The sequence below is a fragment of the Pelecanus crispus genome, chromosome 1 (assembly GCF_030463565.1).
Source record: "Pelecanus crispus isolate bPelCri1 chromosome 1, bPelCri1.pri, whole genome shotgun sequence".
In the NCBI taxonomy this organism is placed as follows: domain Eukaryota; kingdom Metazoa; phylum Chordata; class Aves; order Pelecaniformes; family Pelecanidae; genus Pelecanus; species Pelecanus crispus.
This window is the reverse complement of record NC_134643.1, coordinates 28,870,018-28,890,674: the sequence shown is the minus strand read 5'-3', so window position 1 is coordinate 28,890,674 and position 20,657 is coordinate 28,870,018. Positions and strand designations below refer to the sequence as shown.

Genomic DNA, 20,657 nt, shown 5'->3' with positions numbered 1-20,657 from the left:
TCCAGTCTGATCCCAGATGCTGTTAATTGGTCATTTGATAAAATGTCCTGGTAGTACAGCCTTGGAGCCTGTCTTGCCCTTCTCCTTCATGAGTGCTTTATTGGTACTGTAGGTTAGCTGTGTTTCACGTCCTTTAGATTGCTTTGGATTGAGCATTGAGTTGTGTACGGAGTGCCCTGACTTCAGCAGGAGAGGTATGGAGTATGTGTCATCACTCAGGAAAAGTGTACAGACACACGGTTGGGGTAATCTCTGGCTAATGCAGATGAGTTTACACTCCTTTGGGTCAAAGGAGACAATCCAAGTCATGCTTCTTATCTGGGCAAGTGCTTTAATAAGCTGCCATAGAAGTGGAAGTGGAAGTACTCCACCCAAGAGTACTGAGGGAGCTGGCAGAGGAGCTTGCCAAGCCACTTTCCATCATCTACCAGCAGCCCTGGTTAACAGGGGAGGTCCCTGATGACTGGAGGCTTGCCAACGTGACGCCCATCTACAAGAAGGGCCGGAAGGAGGACCTGGGAAACTACAGGCCTGTCAGCCTGACCTCGGTGCCAGGGAAGATTATGGAGAGGTTCATCTTGAGTGAACTCAACAGGCAAGCGCAGGTCAGCCAGGGAATCAGGCCCAGCCAGCATTGGTTCATGAAAGGCAGGTCCTGCTTGACCAACCTGATCTCCTTTTATGACCTGGTGACCCGCCTGGTAGATGATGGGAAGGCTGTGGATGTCATTTACCTGGACTTTAGCAAAGCTTTTGACACCGTCTCCCATAATATTCTCCTTGGGAAGCTGGCAGCTCATGGCTTGGATGGGCATAGTCTTTGCTGGGTAAAAAACTGGTTGGGTGGCCGAGGCCAGAGAGTAGTTGTAAATGGAGTTAAGGCCAGTTGGCAGCCGGTCATGAGTGGTGTTCCCCAAGGCTCTGTTTTGGGGCCAGCCTTGTTTAATATCTTTATCAATGATCTGGATCAGGGGATTGGGTGCACCCTCAGTAAGTTTGCAGACAACACCAAACTGGGTGGGAGTGTCGATCTGCTGGAGGGTAGGATGGCCCTGCAGAGGGACCTGGACAGACTGGATCGATGGGCCGTGGCCAACTGTATGAGGTTCAACAAGGCCAAGTGCCGGGTCCTGCACTTCAGGCACAACAACCCCATGCAGCGCTACAGGCTTGGGGGAGAGTGGCTGGAAAGCTGCCTGGCCGAAAAGGACCTGGGGGTGTTGGTAGACAGCCAGCTGAACATGAGCCAGCAGTGTGCCCAGGTGGCCAAGAAGGCCAACAGCATCCTGGCTTGTATCAGGAATGCTGTGGCCAGCAGGAGCAGGGAGGTGATTGTGCCCCTGTACTTGGCGCTGGTGAGGCCACACCTGGAATACTGTGTCCAGTTTTGGGCCCCTCAATACAAGAAGGACATTGAGGTGCTGGAGTGTGTTCAGAGAAGGGCAACGAAGCTGGTGAAGGGTCTGGAGCACAGGCCTTATGAGGAGCGGCTGAGGGAACTGGGGTTGTTCAGCCTGGAGAAGAGGAGGCCGAGGGGAGACCTTATCGCTCTCTACAACTCCCTGAGAGGAGGCTGTAGTGAGGTGGGTGTTGGTCTCTTCTCCCAAGTAGTTAGTGATAGGATGAGAGGAAAAGGGCTCAAGCTGCGCCAGGGGAGGTTTAAATTAGATATTAGGAAGAATTTCTTCACCCAAAGGGTGGTCAAGCATTGGAACAGGCTGCCCAGAGAGGTGGTGGAGTCCCCATCCCTGGAAGTGTTCAAAAAACAGGTAGATGTGGCACTTTGGGACATGGTTTAGTGTAGTCTACTCTTAATTGATTCAGTGTGGGCTTGGTAATGTTAGGTTAATGGTTGGACTGGATGATCTTAAAGGTCTTTTCCAACCTAAACGATTCTATGATTCTAAGATGCTCTTGCCTCTCTGTGTTTCTCTTGAGAAGAGTAAACCCTGTGGCATTTATCTTGGTGTAATGCAAATTTATGTTTACATGGAAAGAGGAGTTCTGATCTAGGTATTTGAGGCAGCCGATAAAGGCTGTCAGCAATCCAAAGTGTGGCATTCAATTTAGAAAGTTGGGAACTGACAGCCTTTCCATTTCCATTAGCCAGCTCTGAGTGGCAGTGTGCTGACTGTTATTGAGCAGAAAGCTGCCTGGGCTAGTCATTTGGGATCTCACTGCAGTTTGAACACTGCTAATGAGGCAGCTAAGCGCTCTCTCAGGAAACCAACATTTATTTACTTACTTTTATAATGGGTCCCCTTAACAGTTTAAGGGCGAAAGGAGAATGAATGAAAGCAAGTCCGCTGAGTGACATTCTACAAGTAAGGTAATAGTTGAAAAGTTTTAAGGTTGCTTCACATCAAAAAAAGCGTTTTTGTGTTCCTTTTGCCAGCACATGTGTCTGTAGCTGTGCAGTGCACCAGTTCAGGGTACCGGTCTGGGGGAAAAAAAAAAGTAAACCTTTCTATTTTTGCCCACTATGCAGTTGCACAAGTGCTTGTGCAAGCAGGAGGGAGAAAACCAGGGCAGGTGCACATACTTGTAGTGGAAGTACTGGCTTATGCTGTGTTTTGTCTGCAGGAAGTTGTGGCTGAAGGCAATTGCTCCAGGACTTGCATTAAAGAAGTTCTTAATGTGTTTTTTTAAACTTTATCTGCTGATACTGTGGTACTAAGAGACCTTAGAGGTAGATGCAGATGAAATTACATGCTTTAGTGGCTACACAAGTGTTTTTAAGTTTATGTAATCTGTTGATTACTGTCTAGCTGTGGGCCCTTTTGGGAAGTTTAGAACCATAGGATGTATAGTAAAATTAGAGGAGAAGCTTTGAAGATTGAATGTATCTTCATCGCAGTTTCCAGCTCTGTTGGAATGTGTGTTGAATCCCAGGCATCCATGAACTGAAAGTTGAAATAGATTCTGAATATATTATTGATCTTACTTGTTATATTAATCTGTTTCTTTTTGCCAGTAATACAAAACATGAGTGACTCAATTTCTCTGCCTGCTTCCATGACATATAACCTCCTCTATCCTGTTTGAAGAGGTAGAACTTCATATTCTATGTTTTTAACAAAGACAGAGTAGTTTAAATAATGTGAAGAAATATATGAAACAGTGGGAATTGTACAATTTCATGTCTGGGTATTAAAGCTATACAATGCATCATTGGTTTGCATAGGAATGAATACAACTACATACAACCACATAATTGTTTTTTTGTATTTAAGGTGCGTATAGCAGCAAAATTCATCATTCATGCTCCTCCTGGGGAATTCAATGAGGTGTTCAATGGTGAGTACCTCTCTGCTCTGTCCTTTCATTTAAGGCATCTATATCCAAAACTGTATTGCCGATTACTCTCCTGAATGTCATGTAGCTTATATTTCAGCAGCTCACTTGCTGTAAGAGCTGGTTTTGTAGTTTGGCATAATAAGCTTTGCAGTCACAAGACAGCTTGGAGTTTAAATGCAAAAGGAGAAAGTACCACTTTTCTTTGTGATGTGAGAATGAGCTTTCTTTCTGTTTTTTTAATCAGTCATGAATTAACAGAATTAACAGTTGCTAGGGTTTTTGTTTAGAAGACACATGTACTCTTTTTTTTTTTTCAGTCTTTGATAGACATTACATTTTTCAACAGAAATTAAACTAGCTGAAATCAATTTTTTTTTCTTAAAAAGAAGGTATATAATTACAAATACTTAACCTTGAATATACAAAGGACTACTGCTTAATGCCAGTTGTGGAAAGAATATTAATCTTCTCCAAACATTTTTAACCCTTAAATTCTGAGCACGCTTTATTTTACTGAGAGTATTGGTAAGCTGAAAGGAAACTTGAAATTAGCTTTTCTCAACTATTGTTGCCTGAACTTTACCTAAGATGTTATTTTTCTTTAAAAATGTTTGTGTTTGTCTTGCATCAAGATACATGGGCATACATATCATGTAAAAAGGCATACATTTTGTAGCTGTAGCTTACAAATAGCTCTGGTGCTATTTAAGTAAAGAAGTAGGTTTAGTATACTAAACTTTTAGTCAGTGGCAGGCTGGAGAGAGCTTAAATTTGTTACAGAATGTAATGTTTTTAGAAGTACCTTGTTCTTCAGTTAAACTGTGACTAGCTGATTATTATTTAAACTTACCTTGTACTGCGTTTGTGAAATGAACTGTTGGTGAGCAGCTCATTAACCCAGCTCCATGAAGGTTAATACAATTTCTTAGAGCAGTACTGCTATAAATTTTGTTAACCTAGTTCATAGTTGCAACTACCTGCTCAATAATGGAGCATAATATGTTTGAAAACACATAACAAAACATTTGATCATAAATGTGCTATCAGTGTTCAATGAGATGCAGGCTGACTTCTTAGAAAAAGAGAGAGAAGGCTTTAAATTCCAATTCTGTAAATTGTGATTTTTGTTTGGTTTGGCATGGGGTTTTTTTGATTTGTGGGGCTGGGTTTTTTTTGTTTCAGGTGTTTTCTTGTTCTGTATTTTGGTTTGGTTTTTGTTGTGGTGGGGTTTTTTGGGTTTTTTTTTTTTAAGGAAAAATACTTCAAGTATATTCTGGATTTTTGTTTTTCACTTGCATGATATCTTGGGAATCTTTAGAAGAGTTTAAAATGTTATAGTGAGAATAATGATCAGTTAATGATCAGTGCATAAAATTGTTATTAAAATACTGCCTAGTAAATAATAAGGTAGTAAGTCAACTACATAAAAATTTACTGCATAGCAAATATGAAGTCAATTCTGAGGAGAGCATTGACTTTATTCTATACTCATATGTTTCTTGTATGATGGTAGAAGAAATGGTATTGTGATGTATTGTGCTCCGACTGCTAAGTGTCGTTAAGGAACGAGAGCAACAATGGTCAGGCTTAAAAAAAAAAAGGTACAATACATACCGTATTAGTGTTGCCAAAATACAGTAACCTCTACCATCGATACAGCGTGAGGGATTTGGTAGTTTACATCTTAAAAGTGAACTCATTTGAATCCTGTGCTGTTCTCATTCAGAACTTCTCTAAAAACGTTTGACAGATTCCTAGAGCTGTCACACAGCCTGTAGAATATGGTTTATATCTGCTTACCAGATTGTGTTGGAAGGGATACATTTCCATACTACTCTTCGCATTTTGTTCAGTCAAAATTAGGAAATATGAAGCAGTACATTTCCTACCTAGTAATCTGTATGGGTATGGGGTGGTTTGGGTTTTTTGTTTTGTACAGTCTGTTGACATTTGTTATGTGACTGCAACAAGTTTCCGAGTTAACTGTACTTTTATGTTGTAAATATCTCCTTTCAGATGTTCGGTTGCTGCTTAATAATGACAATCTTCTCAGGGAAGGAGCAGCCCAGTAAGTACCAGATGCCACATACTCAGTTGCATAAAAGCAAGATGTTTTACAGTAAGACTTTCACTGTCCATAAGCGATTTCTTTAAAAAGATGGGTGCTTGGCAAGTAAAAGCCTCTTATGGGTGTTGTGCATCTTTGATCAAGATTAAATTCTTGGCAGAGGAGAGAACTGTATTGTATCCTAATGATTAGAGCAACTGTTTTGGAAATGGGTGACCTGGATTTTGGAACTAGTCTCCACCTTTTTGGATTTCATTTTCTGTTTCTTGGTAGATTTTATAGGCACTGAACATCTGTAAGATACTGCTTCCTTAGACCCTACTTTTATATCAAAACATTACGCCTACTGTATTTTATGCCAAAATGAGTTTCATCTGTAAGAACAGAGATGTCTGGCTTAGGTTGGATCCCTGTGCAATTTAAACTTTTATCTGTTCCTCCTGTTTCTATGGGTTACCATAAAGCTTACATGTGTGTCTATATCAGGTTACTTTTGAACATAAATCATTGTGTAATGGTGGTTGGAATCTGAATGAACCAAGGTCATTCCAAGAACTTGGTCTTGCTAGATAATGAAGCACTGATACAATTTTTTTGATGCATCATTGCCCAGATTATTAGCTATTATGTAAATCTTTTACAGCTACTGAGGAAAAAGATTGTGCTTGGTGCAGGTTTTTGGTGTTTTTTTCTCTTACAGCGCATTTGCACAGTACAACCTGGACCAGTTTACTCCAGTAAAAATTGACGGTTATGATGAACAGGTATGAATGCAATGGAATACTTGCAATGTTCCTTAAACTGTTACATATGTTCTGGTATTGGAACATATGTTGGCAAGAAAATGAGAAGAAATGCATCTGCCCTGACAAAATATAGATATTGTGGCCCTCCAGTAGTACCAGTTCCAGAAGCTAATCATTTAGGCCACATAAAGAGCTTGAAATTTCATTCTGTGGTGTTGTCCTGAATTCAGTCAGACCTGATTTGGAGCTGTAGAAACAACTTGCTCCATCTTTAATACTAGAAGACATGAATTTCTGTATTGCATTGTTTGTTGCAGTAAAAGGGTAAGATTCAGGATTTTTTTCGGAGTCAGTGTGTCATGTTAACCTTGTCTTCTCTTGCTGTATGCATATTTTGTTTAAAATGTGAGTCTTTGGATATGAGTAAACTCCAGTTAAATGTTGGATATAACTAGATTTGGCATGGTATTTTTTTTCTCTTTATTCAACAGCAAATGTTATTAACTAAAATTTTGTAATACAGGTTTTGATAACAGAACATGGTGATTTAGGAAACGGAAAATTTTTGGATCCCAAGAACAAGATTTCTTTTAAATTTGATCACTTAAGAAAGGAGGCTACTGATCCTAGACCTCATGAAGTTGAAAATGCCATAGAATCCTGGAGAAATTCAGTTGAAACAGCAATGAAAGCATATGTGAAGGAACACTACCCAAATGGTGTCTGCACAGTAAGTACTAAATTATATAACCACTGTACTACTATAGGTAGAAATCTAAAATAAAAGTGTAACTCTTTCTAAACCAGGAAGATAGGCAGTTTCAGCTGTAAAGAATTTAGTCCTGTCAAGGGCTCATGCAGGGAAATGAGGGAAAGCTTCAGAAGTTTACTATTTCAGCTGTTGGATTACTAGTGGGTGGTTACTGCAGGTCATAGTGAAGACTTAACTCTCAATTCTGAAGAATTTTTATTTGAATTAAGAATTATTTGAATTAAGACCTTCTGTAGACTACTGCAGGTTGATCCCGGCTACCTGGCTTGTTACTTTTTAAAAAAAAAAAAAAAATTCTACAAGATACAAATGTCTGTCTTGGCTTCATTTACTGACAGAACTGTCAATAAAACCAACTGTTTTCTCTCCATCACATCTGTATATCAAAGTACTACATTCTTGCCACCAGAATCAGTGGGTTCTGATGACTTCTTAAAATAAAACCTCTTACTCTGGACCAAAATAGCATTCATTTGCTGTTAGGAGCCCTGTAACTATTTAAAGTTCAGCAGACTGATCTAATGATAGCTGTCCTGTGCTTTGTACTAACCTGATGGAAAAATCAACTAGCCAAAAAAAAAAAAAAAAAATCAGTTGCTGAGTTAACAAGTTGAATTGGATTCCCAGGCAGTCAGATGAGTTCCAGCTTCTGTAAAGGAAACCATTTCATTGAGATCGTGTCTAGTAGTATTTGATTTTAGGGGATAAAGCAGAACAAAGGACCAAAACCACCCTTTTAATCACCTTTTGCTAGTCGTAAAGACTTAAATCATCATTTAGTTGTAGAATAACTGGTATCTGGAATACAGCTGGTAATATATAGTCACAGCAGTAGTGCTATAGGCTCAAAATTCCTATAGTTGCAGAAAAACGAGTTTGCAGTATATAAAATTTCAGTTAAGAAGCTTGATCTTCAGATTTCCTAATCTTAAATTTTTCTGCATTGTAATACACACTTTAGTTTTTCATGTACTGAATAATATGTGAGAACCATAGTGGTGGTAAAATTAAATTTTACAGCTTATGTAACGTTAATAGATCTAGATCTATCTCTAAGCAGTTTGAGCAGGACAGACACTGAAACTTTAACTCTTGGTTTTTTGTTTGTTTTTGTTTTTTGTGTTTTTTTTTTATTTTTAATTAAGGTGTATGGTAAAACAATTGATGGGCAGCAGACCATTATTGCATGCATAGAGAGCCATCAGTTCCAAGCAAAGAACTTTTGGTAAGTGTCTGTAGGGATACAAATACAGTAAAATACAGGAAACGGAATAACTGCACTAGTACCATTATAGCGATAATCCTTAGTTCAGAGAAGGAGGTGCGTGCACATCTTGCACGTGACTTTTTTAATCCCTCCACCCCAAGTTTTTCTGCCAGAACTCTGTAGAAATTTCTTCCTTTGTGGTAAGTAAAATGGCAGACTGCACATCTGCATCTCTGTTGCAGAACTTTGGGACCTTTGTAAAATTCCTTATGACTCTTCCAGCTTATCACACCGGCACCAATACTCATGCCTGTGTTCCCGAATGCAGTTGCTTCTGCTTGTGTTGCTTCCTTTGACTGACACAATAAAAACAGCTCCTTCTAGTTTGCATGTCTCAGAGGAAGAAGGTGACCAAAGATTAATTTACTGTAGGACTTGAGTCATTAATTTTTCAGTGAGGTAGATAAAGGTGATCTTAGATGAAATGAACTCTTACAAACTGCAGCTTGATTCTCCCCTCCTGCCCCTCCTGCCTTTGGTGGAAAGATGTTTTCCACAGTCTGGAGTGAACTTTGGATAGCTCCTTGCCGGAAACTGCCTAGAGTTGAGATAAATATTGCAGTATTAGATTTGGGTTAAGGAAGTATCTCCTAAATATAGCTAATGTATGCAGTTGTCTGAAGAAATGTATTTCATTATTATTTTGTTTGCTATTTTGCATCTGCTTGAAATTATATTTAGTAATCCCACAGGTAATGAATGGAAGTGTAGAAATTCTTGTTTTCTGATGTTGAAGGTGAATATTACATATGCATAGTAATTTCAGCATGTGTCTGTATCAGTTAAAAGATTTGCCCAGTATACTGTTCTGTAGATTTTAATTGAATTTGCACAGTTAATAAATAGTTTCTCCTGCTGACTTAAACTTGACTAGTTAAGTCTGTGTGTTTTATATCAATATTAAAAGTAACCTGAAATAATACTGATTTTCTTCTTAGTTTGGAGGTATGAATGAATTTTAGTATTCCAAATAGTTATTTAATATTACAGTTTTATATTAAAGAGGAGGAACAGATATGCAACAACCTTTTATAGATGGAGAATATGTGAAAGTTTTCTTTAATAAAGTTATGGTCAGACATCTGTGGGTAAATATTGACCATGTTTCTAAGAGTTTTACAGGGGGATAGTCAGACTAATTCTCATTCTTAGCAAGTTTTAATAAGTGCATATTGATTTGGGGATGGAGGAATAGATTCAAAGTTAACCAGGCTCCTCAGTTATCCAGCTGTATGTCTGGATATCCAGCCCAAGCCACAGCCAGTATTTATTCTCAAGGTTTCCCAGCTTTTTAGGCATTTGGAAGGCTGGCAGCCTATCATGAAAGCAAGTTCACTGGATGATAGAAAACCAATACATGCCAAAGAAAAACCGTTCTGTGAATTTCTGAAATACTATCAACATAGTAGGATAGATGGTTTATTAAAGAATGTGAAAGAAAAGGAAGGACTGTTAATCTCTTACAAAACATCTTAAGTCAGCAGAGGTAAATAAAGTAATGACACGTTGTTTTTAACTTAGAGCATTTCCTACAGAAGGATCCTTCTGAACTTGAACTCTTTTCTTGGAATAGCATCTTAAGGACAAAAAAGATATCCCAGAATGGAAACATTGTGGTCATCTTAACTTCAAGGACCACATCTTAACTTCAAGGACTAAGAAGCAAACAAATCTGTTAGCTAATCATTGAATCCCATGCATCTAAAAACTAATACTGTACCTAAAATGTAGTTCAGCACGTGAGCTTTCTTATAACTAATGGGTTGGTCTTAAGGCCACCAGTAATATTAGTGTCACTGAGCTGGGTGACCCTTTCAGTTTTCTTAGAGATGCCAATAAGCTTCTGAATTGCCTTAGTCTGAATTTTCAGTGATGATCTATAATTTGGATATTGTCTGAAATAATAACCAATGGCTTTATAATTGAGTTAACGTTGTTGAATCTAAGATGTGTCGTCATATATTCATTAGTAGCTGTTAATCTTAAAGACTATCTCTTTCTCTCCCCTTGTTGAATTCACTGGAATCTACACCTAACAGTAGGATTTGAACTCATAGGATCAACTTTCTTTCCTTCAAGTGCAAACAAAGGAGGAATCAAGAGACAGGCGCAGAGCATTCTTAAGATAGCTCTAGTGTACTAACCTTCTAATCCACTAACCTCATAACTAAATAAGAAAATGTCTAGTCTACAGGAAATAAATCAGGTGAAACTACAATCTCCCCATACAGTTTTCCAGATGTTTGAAACTCCCTTTAAGCAATTTGGCAAGGATATTGAATTTGTGGAAGGAAACTGGAAGGAAACAGTTGTCCTGGAACAGAAATGCTAGAAGAGATGAAAGGCCTAGTTACAGTTCATCACAGTGGAAGGTCTTGCTACCTTAACATTCCTTCCATTCAGGCTTTTCATAGCCTTATGTGAAGTGTGATTTGGCTGATCCAACAAGCCATCCAGGTCCTGGAAACAAAATATTGACTGTATGTGCCTAATTAATAGTAAAGGAGGGAAAGACCATTGGAGGCTTTAGGTATTTTCAGAAGCTAAGTCCTATTGTTAAAAGGTCCTTACTAATAAATCTCCTTGGTCCACATCCAAAACTGAGGGTAAAATATTTTTGGGAAACTGTTCTCTTCCTGAACTGATTACGGGGCTGAATCTTTGGGGAAAGATTTTGTGCATGTGTAGTTGCACAGCATATTTCATTATCTGTTTTCCTTTCACTGTCAGTTGTATGCTGGGTTTTTTTTGCTTAACCAGTGGGGTGACATCTGATTTCTATTTTATTTTTTTTAAAGGAATGGCCGTTGGAGGTCAGAATGGAAGTTTACAATCACCCCTTCAACCACTCAAGTGGCTGGCATCTTGAAAATTCAGGTATGCTTATCTCAAACTGTGTCCTGATCAGTAAAGTCTCCAATTATTATCAAGGGAGACTCAGGCCAGTGTATTAAGTGTTCTAAGAGAATTTGGGGACCCAATAAGGAAAGCAGAGATGCCTATTCAGTTAAGTGTTAGCGGCTTAATTGCATACTTACCTAATCCTTACAAACACAAAATATGTGTTTCATGTAATGATTCAGAAGACTTCAGAAGGTGTATTCACCTCTGCTAGGCATATACCTCTTTGGTTTCCTGTTTCTTGAATTCAGTGGCACAAGCCTTTCCTGAGGGTAGGCCCTTTCTGAAGTGGAACTTTTTTCTTTTTAACTGATAGCAGCAGGGTTTTTCATGTTACCCATCCTATTGTTCAGAAAGGAGGAAACCTTTGGTTTTAGTCATTCCACCATCTGAAATTTTTTAATCTTGGTCTCCTTCATTCAGAATTTGCCCTTCCTATTGGCTTCAGGGCATTCAGAAAGGAGATACTGTCCAAGCACAAATGCAGAAATCTTGAGACCAAAGGAAGTTGGACTGTCACATGATAGGCAGGGGAACTTGACTTCCTGAATTGGTTCCCTGGAATGTGTACACATATTTTGCAGGAGTTTACTAAAATAATTCTGGGATCAGGGGCTAGAATCTTAGTGCAGTCTGGTATTCTATGATTCAGTGTAGTAGTCCTTTGTTATTTTTTTACAAGACATGGAGTCAAGTTCCCTTTTCCTGCTCTTTTTGTGCCCTCATGAGTTTTGCACTTCCTTACTGCTCAGTGACTTGACTTCAGAAGGAAGATGCAATGGAATGTTTTTCTAGCCATAGCCTGAGGTTAGGATATTATTTTTAGGATGTGGTAGCTGCGTTCAGATCCACCCAAGTAGGGGGCCTGAGCCTGTTTTCCCATTCTGGGGCAAATTCTGTAACAACTGGAACGATAGTCAAAATGTGGACAGTCATTATTATGTTGTCGGATCAAGATGGTCATGGTAAGTGCCCTAAGTAACTTCTAGGCTTCTCAAGGCTTTGGGAGAATCTAAGTAAACTGTCACTTAAATCCAGCTTGCAGCAAAACAGGCATTTTGTCCACAGCATGCACTTCTGGTTAAATGTCTTTTAAGAGATTTTCCAGAACAAGCAGGCATGTGTCTACCTAATTCTGGGAAAGGTTAGCCCAGTACCTTAGAAAATAGCCTGAGTAGGGAATTTAGTCAGGTTTTAATCGGCATCTCAATTTGGGCACCAGCTGATTTTGTCTTTTATTACTATTTCATATAATTAATCAAGATGTTATTTACATTCATTAAAGTCTGTGTTTTGGGGAGTGATGAAAAGTTTTACTTCTTTTGATTGTATAGAATCTACTTGTTTCACTAAGGAATTTTGAACTTAATTTCAAATTTTTAGAAATTGTGTACAAATTCTTCCATGTATGTGGGAGTGCTCCCTCTTTGCCTCTCCAAACGAAGTGCTTTAATGGTTTTTTTAAGGAGTAAAATAATTTTCTAGAATGTGAACTCGTACAACATTAGCGAGATTTCAGAGTACTGAAATTTCAGTGGTATTTGCAGAACCTTTATGACAGCAATATGGCCATTGCCTTGTTTCTGATAACACCTTTTATGAATATGTTGGGGAAAATTCCAGCATCACCTGCTGTCTTCATGTGTCTTCAGTATTTTTAAGGTCATTTGCACAATTTCTTCCTTTTTTAAAAAAATCTATTAATAAATTCTAATACAGGAGATTCTCATCTGTCTCAATCTCTTGCATTGTTTAATTTTCTTTCAATTATATATAAGGGGAAAACTGCAACAGCAGTCTTTTACTAAAGCTAGAGTCCCTGTGGTGTCTTGACGTGCTCCAACTGTTCATGGAAAACAACTGATAAGTGTACTGGTTACTAATTTTATCTCTTAGATAATTTGTTATTCTCATCCCTCCTTAGTTAACCCTTCCAAGAGATTCTGTTCATAAACATCATCCTTCTTGTAGTCTTCTGAACCCAGACCTAGCATTCTAGAAGGATGTCAGCAGTGAGGTATAGTACAGAACAGTTACTTCTCATATTTTTGTATAAGATATAACATATCCTAGAATTAGATCTGACTCTTCATCGCTGTTAAATTTTTAGGCCTGAGTGTTTGCCAAGAATGTGAATCAGTGAGGCAGATAAGATGTTCATGCTGAAGTTGGCCTCAGAGCACAGGGGAAGTTTGGGCCCTCTGCAGTGATTGTGACAGAGCAGGGGAGAGACTTGTACTTAGCTGGGTTCTGCTGTTTCATTGGGAGGTCTCAGAATTTTGCACTGAGTAAGCACTTCTCATCTTTTAGGAACTGGATTGAAAAAGGCTGGCGGAAGTTTCACCCAGTAATGTTTGATTTGAAAAGAAGCTTGTCTTATGGTTAGGATGATATCTTTTATTTAAAAACAAGTATTTGACAATAGGCAAAACAAGAATGTAAGATTAATCATAGGAAATAATGTTTTTCTTATATAGGAAACCTTTCTTTTGCTTAGGTATTATAGCTGTCTTACTGTGTTGTGTTTTCTCTATTGCTTATAAAATTGAGGGTCTCTTGCACACATTGTGATCATAATGTATATGAAATTATAGTATTGTGCCTTAATCTCCAAACTAAAATGTTATCTTGCCTAATAGGGTGAGACACATATTCTTCAATTCCTCATACATCAGCTACATTGACTATGTTGACTTTACCGAAATTGTAAAAAATCTTTAAAGATATGTGTTTAAATGTCAATGAGCTGCGTAACTCTTCTGTATCAGTTATTGCAAATGATTACATGTAACTTTATGCATCCTGTTTTTTAAGTTTTCCAACAGTTGCATTAGAAACCAAGTGTTTTCAGATCCTTCCCAATTGAATTTAAATGTACTAAAGTTAACTTGGGTAGAGTTTTACTGGTCTCCTTCTCCTGCAAAATAATCAAGGAAGCTGTTCTGTAGGTATGACATTTCAAGAATAAATAGATTTCATTCTGCTTTGCTATCTAACCTTAGCAGGCTTTTTCCCAAAGAGCTCCTTTGTCTGATAAATACCAGCTCTTGTTATGAGCTATATCTAATAGAGGAAAATATTGAAACCAGACAGATCTAGAAAGGGAAGCTTAATGTTGCACTGTCTCTAGAAAACAGTTTGGGTGAAGCAAAAAACCAACTTCAGTGTCCTGAAGCCTTGCCAAAACTATTCTCATTTTAAATATATCTTCACCATTTCAAGAGTTTCTAATAAGGTCAGGTAAATAGTATGTAGTCTTCATGACGTTAATCAAAACTTTGGTTTAGTGGTGGACTTGACAGTGTTAGGTTTACAGTTGGACTCGATGGTCTTAAAGGTCTTTTCCAACCTACATGATTCTGTGGTTCTATGATTCTAAACTTCTTTGCATTAAATACTACTTAAGGCACTCAGCACAAAAATGTTTCCAGAGTAGCTTCTTAACTGTTCCCCCTCAAAAATATTTAAATTCTACAACATTTTGGTTTTCCTCTTTGTTTTTGTTGTTCTGTAACATTTTATGTGTGTTTTTCTTTGATTTGTATAGGTTTGTTATTATGATAAATACTACAATACATGTGATTTTCCTTTATGTTGTTGGTCTGTAACATTTAATGAGGTTCTGTGTTTAATTTTGTGTAGGTTCACTATTATGAAGATGGTAATGTTCAGCTGGTGAGCCATAAAGACATACAAGATTCTCTAACAGTGTCTGTAAGTGAACTTTAAAGACTTTAGTGTGTATATTGAAGTGTCTTTTTATTTAAAAAGAGAAGCGAGCTTAAAAAAACCTCGGAAGTTTGGAGGCTAATTTGCTGTTCTGCATGAATGGGAATTAAGGTTCTAATTTATAAATATTTTTGTATGTAAGATTTAGTACTTTTACCTAACATGTAGTTACTATTTTAAAAAAAAAAAAATTAATGTATGCTTCCATGTGGCTTATATAAGCTAAATTAACTTTGATTGTAAATCTTTAATTAGCTTGCTGTCAGTCTTTCTGCACTTCCATTGTATTTAAACTTTGGTCTGCAGAGTGACCTATAGAATTAATTTTTGAATATGAAGGAGGTTTGATTATAATAACCCACTTAAGTAGTCTCTAGGAGATTGCCTCCTTTGCTCACTGGGAGAAGACCAGCATGCTAAAAATAGTAAACAAATTATACCAGTTGAGAAGCAGTAGTGGGTGTTCTCCCTTCATTTCTTCCCTGTCTGTAACTGGTGCTGTCAGCCTCTTGCTTTTCTGTACAAAAAGCCCTTTCAGAGATGCTTCGGCTTGAGAAGCATAACACACTTCATATTTAAAGCATAATTTTATTCAACTTATTTCCAAATGGATCATTATAGTAATGAGGAGCAGACAGTAGAAATAAAAATTGTTGAAATAGTAGCAGATGTATCCTTTAAGAGTTGGTAATGTTGCGACATGAACAACTGCTACTTTTGAAATAATGCTCTTCTTGCCTACTGGAGATTGTGTTTATAAACAGTAAGATTTGCTGTTGGAGCATTCTTTAATAAAACTTAAGCCAGTGCGGGTAAACTGGCAAAGGGAAATTGTGAAAGTGAACAGTAGAAGTATTTTAATGATAATGACTAGTAGTGACCAGTTTGGCTCAAAAGCTCAATTCATCAATAAAGAACATTGTTTGTTAATATAAAGCAAGGCTTGTTGGCTTTTCCGTTGCAATAGCACCATGAAGAATAGGGGAGTGTGGTGTCAACTGATAATGCTTCTAAAGCTGCAGTTACAAAATTACTCTTGACCCCCTAAGTGAAGGGATCTGTTTAGTCTTTCGTTCAACTAAGAGTTGCTTCAGGGAAGATTATGTGGAAGGAGTTCTCCTTTCAGTAGCTTTTGCTTCACTTTCTATTGGGAAGAAACTTAATCCTGTTCTGCAATTCAGTAAACAGTCAGAAGACCAATGAGTAGAAAAACATCTTTTAGATAACTTTTCTACCTCCTGCTAGAACAAAAGCAAGTATGTTGCTGGTTACCAATTTTTAGCCTTGGCTTTGAGCTTCATAGAGGGCAGAGGCTGCACAGGTTCTTATTTCACATAGAAGGAATGGTAGGTAGATTAAAAGGAGCCCCAACGACTCCTCTGTTTTGTTGTTTGGCAGAGAAACAATTTTGTACCATCAGTGGGTACAACTAAATAAATGACTAAAGAGTTCTCTTGTTGCTAGATCTATGAATAATTTTGCTGAAGGTTACGTTCTTAGCCCTAATTTCTCTCTGAGCTAAATAAGACCTCATACCCCTCAATACTTCCTTTCATTAGCAGAGCCTTTGAAATCATTGCCTCAGTTCACTGAAAAGTCAAAACCCTTTCATTTGTTCTACGTGGTCTCTGCCTCCTCCTTCATCTCTTTCTGCGGTGTCCAGGAGCACTTTCACAGCTGCTAGGTGCAGTTTCACTGAAACTTTGAACCGGTTGTAGTTGAAGCTGCCATAGCTTTCTCCCAGTCTTTGCCTTTGTAGTAACGAGGGATCACGTGGGGCAAGGACACTTTTATCTTTCAACAGTGTCTGCAAAAGCACCCTTAGGAATGTCTCCAGCACCAAGTTGGAAGTTTTGAAATTCATGAACCCTCACTTCCTTTTGAGACTTCTTTCATGCACTTCAGTTAATTTGTCTCCAGACTGACTGACGGGTCATTTTTTATTTTTGAAACAAACACACACTTGCATACTTAAGGATGAGGCCCAAAGCCAAGAAACTGTTTATCAGTCATGATGGAATTTGGACATTGTGGCGTGTTGCACCCTCATTTTTGCAAGATGTACTTGGGGATGTTTTTAGAAGATCAGGTATATAAAGTCAAGTGTTTGCCTCAGCTTAGTCTCCAGATTCAGAATGTTCAGAGGTGAAAAAAATTGTTTTAGTTTTTTGGTTGTATTCTGCATATTTCTGGGTTAGCTGGTGTTCTTTAAGTTTTCCTGAATTTGTACTGGAAATTTAACATTGATGATGTCAATATCCATACTTTGCATGTTTTTGGAGACTAGTGTGTGTGCAGTCATATTTCCAAATGCTGTTCTGTTCCATGTCTTTTTATCATACCATAGAATTTTAAATCAAAATATCTTAATGAGCTCCATGATAATCTTTATGCTTGTTGCAGTTGGACTGTTTTTATTTTTTTAATATAATCATAATATAAATATAATAATAATGTGGCATATGCCTTTTGGATGAATGTTTTGTTCAGTTTTGGTTTAGTCACTAAATGGTGACATGTTCTCATGGAGTCCAGCTGACGTCTCTCATAACTATAGGAAAAATCATAATACCACTGATCGTAGAATCATGCTGCACATCAGACCTAATTCAAATGCTCTTTTTCTAGAATGAAGCCCAGACAGCGAAGGAATTTATAAAAATTGTAGAGGCTGCAGAAAATGAATATCAGGTATGCTGGAAACCAACACTATATCCTTACTCACATGTATAACATTACCATATTCTTAATCAAAGCTAGTATTCTATAATTAGCAAGCTTTTGATAGTAAGATGATGAAGTTCCATACAAGTATAAAGAGATTTTATGCTGCTATTAACAGTATCCTCCCTTTCCATACCTTCTGGTGATTGCACTCACCTACTTAACGTTACATTACAAGTAATTTTTTTGAGAGCAGAGAAGTCCCTAGCATGATCAAATATTAGCAATTCTGATCTCTTTTGGTATTAGTGCATTCCTTAAGTGGAGTTTTTGTACAGATTCTGTTCAGAGGCTACTCTGTTAGACAGCTTTGCTAAATATGACTATAAGCATTATGCATTTCAATTAGTCATTTTAAAGTTAGAAAAGTATAACTGTTCTAGATATCCTCTGTAGAAGTGGATTCATGTTCATTTAAGTCTTGAACAGAAGGTAAGTTTCAGACACCATGTTCTGTCAGTTTTAAAAAAATGCTCTTTAATAAAAATTTACTAAGTATGTATCATATGCATTATAATCAAGTTCATACAGTGTTGTGGACTGACTCTACCATCCTCACAGGAAAAACAGTGAAAGGCTTTGGTGTCTGAAATTAATGACGTATGAGCTAACTCTGCTCAGCACTTCATTCATGCTGTTGATTAACCACACTGTGGTTTGCTGAAAGACCTGGGCTACAGCCAGGTTTATTGCATCTGTCTTGCTAATTTTCTTCATGTAGTTTCAGTCTCGATCGAAGAGCTTTCCTTCATAAAATACTATTTTAATTTAGCATATTTTTATTAAGCCTGTTTAAGAGGTAACAGACTACTCAATCATTTAACTTTCTATATAACATCCTCGTTCTGTTCTTCATGTGTCTTTCTTTCGTATGACTTTGCGTTTAACAGACTGCTATCAGTGAGAATTATCAGACTATGTCGGACACTACTTTCAAGGCCTTACGTCGACAATTGCCAGTTACCCGCACCAAGATTGACTGGAACAAGATTCTTAGCTACAAGATTGGAAAAGAGATGCAGAATGCTTAAAGTGAACGTTGCATGACTGGATCATTTTAGTGTCCTTGTATACAAATAAAAATTATTACAAAAAGTATTTGGAACTGTCAAGTCACCCAGTCAGCATGGGCTTTTGCCAGTGAAAATCACTGTAAGTAGCTTGGTTAGAGCACAAAGCTTAGCTATTTGACTTTTTTCCTTTTTCTTTCTTTTCAGAGGGTTGCAACCTCAATATAGCTGAATATCTTCCTGTAGAGTTTCTGTTGTACCTTTATTTTTTTATAAAGAGACCATGCCTTTAGTTTCAATTACACGTTAAGAACAGTTTGAAAAATATTTTTGCATATGATAACCCTTTCTCTTGCTTTCATGTGAAATGGACAACTTCCAAAATTTGCTGGATTCCTTGTTGAGATCAGTAATGTGCATTTCTAGATCAAGGCCAACATGGAGTTAGCCGTAGGTGCTGTTTTTGAAATCATCTATCCTTTCATTGTATGTAAAATTGGGAAAAGCATTTTCTATATCGTTTAAACCTTTCAGAATAGTTACTTAGCTAGCTCCAAAGTAACTGTTTTTTTTTTCTTTTTTTAAAGAAAAGGCCAAGGTCTAATGCTGTTTTAAAATTTTGAAATTAAATAAAAGTACATATTTCAAAAATGCATTTAATGCTTTGTTCCTGACAGTTACTTAAATGAGCTGAAACTCCATCTGCCCTTGAGGTATTTTTATCGCAAAGCCACAAATGTATTATAACAAGGCATATTGTAATATATAATCCTGTACTCATTACTATGTCTGTCAGTTTATTTTTTTCTTGGATTGAAATGTACTAAAGTTCAATGTGACATTAAAATGCAAATTTTCTATTTATTTGAGTATCAGATTGCTTCCTGATATAGCCTATTTTTGGTGTTTCTATATATTTTTAAAATATTGCTTAAAAGAGCCACAAACTTGTGGCCTATTGGCTGTTCCCAGTGTATTTGGAGATTGTTGTACTATCATCGTCTGCATTTAAGAAACATCTACATATGGAAGTCTACTTAAAACAGGTATCTTTAGCTTCATATTGGCTACAGAGGATGGAAGAAATGACAAGACCAAAAATAACACATTTGTCTGGAGAATACTTTCCCTGTGTGGTATATCTCGTATTGAAAATGGACATCAGGTATCTAAAAACACAGACTTCACAGAAGTGTTATACAGCATTTGTAATGAAATGCGTAGTTTTCATTTTTAATTGGATGAAAACCTGTTTTAAAACATGCTACCTGATTATACGCTCATGATGGAAAACTAAACAGCTTTTTTTTTTTTAGAAGGCAGGTATTTATGCATACTTCTAAACAAGTAAAACTTACACAAGGGTTTTATGTCTTTGTTTACAGCATGATCCAATTAATTACCTTAAACTGTTAAGTTACAGCATAGCAAGAGGAAGAGTCTAGAGTTGTACTGAGTATAAAAATGTACATACAAAGTAGTTTACTGTTGGAATTGTAATAGCAATACCCCTGCATTCTGTTGTTCAGTGTTTTCTTATAAAGGGGTATAGAATTAACTGAAGGTCTTGAAATTGCTGCTACTTTACAGTACTAAACTCTTCTACTGTAAGTTCTACCACAGTCTTCCTGGAGAGTTGCCCTCTTAATTGTCTTCATAGATCAGCTATTGAACCATGTTGTTCTTTAAAAGAAGGCTTATAAAAGCTGTATGTGAGCTCATAACAGATGCTGAGTCGCTGTCAAGTCAGTCTGTCAGTCTTCACTGAGCTAAATACAAACCTTGTTTGAAGAATTTCTTCAACTTATTTAAGAACAAGCAAAAAAAAGACTGTGAATGGACGGTTAGAAGAACTGTTAATGGGCAACAACGGTGCAAATGACTTTTCTAGCTTATAGAATATTGCGTGTGACCGGAATCAGCACTGGCTAAAAGTCAGAATGCTATTTTTCTTACCTGAAATAAAAAGCTAGTTTTAAATATATTCCTAATAAAGAGGTGTTTGACTGTGAAGTACTCCATTACTGTGTTTCCTTCTCTGTGTATTCAGTCCTGTGATAGTCTTAATTCCTCACCTTCAAAGAATAGCATCCTACAGGTTCAATTTTACCAGTAGGGTGACATAAGTAGATTTGTATTACTT

At 37.3% G+C, this 20,657-nt stretch overlaps 1 protein-coding gene across 1 annotated transcript in view; it reads left to right on the top strand.

The window, feature by feature from the left end:
* CAPZA2 (capping actin protein of muscle Z-line subunit alpha 2) overlaps positions 1 to 19,381 on the top strand; it is a 32,801-nt gene extending 13,420 nt beyond the window's left edge. The window contains exons 2-10 of the mRNA XM_075705748.1: positions 3,234 to 3,297; positions 5,314 to 5,365; positions 6,066 to 6,129; positions 6,635 to 6,841; positions 8,029 to 8,108; positions 10,949 to 11,027; positions 14,694 to 14,765; positions 17,409 to 17,471; positions 18,395 to 19,381. Of these exons, the coding sequence (XP_075561863.1) occupies positions 3,234 to 3,297; positions 5,314 to 5,365; positions 6,066 to 6,129; positions 6,635 to 6,841; positions 8,029 to 8,108; positions 10,949 to 11,027; positions 14,694 to 14,765; positions 17,409 to 17,471; positions 18,395 to 18,535 (822 nt within the window). The 3' untranslated portion in view covers positions 18,536 to 19,381. The remainder of the gene's footprint in view (positions 1 to 3,233; positions 3,298 to 5,313; positions 5,366 to 6,065; positions 6,130 to 6,634; positions 6,842 to 8,028; positions 8,109 to 10,948; positions 11,028 to 14,693; positions 14,766 to 17,408; positions 17,472 to 18,394) is intronic.
* The last annotated feature ends 1,276 nt before the right edge of the window (positions 19,382 to 20,657 follow it).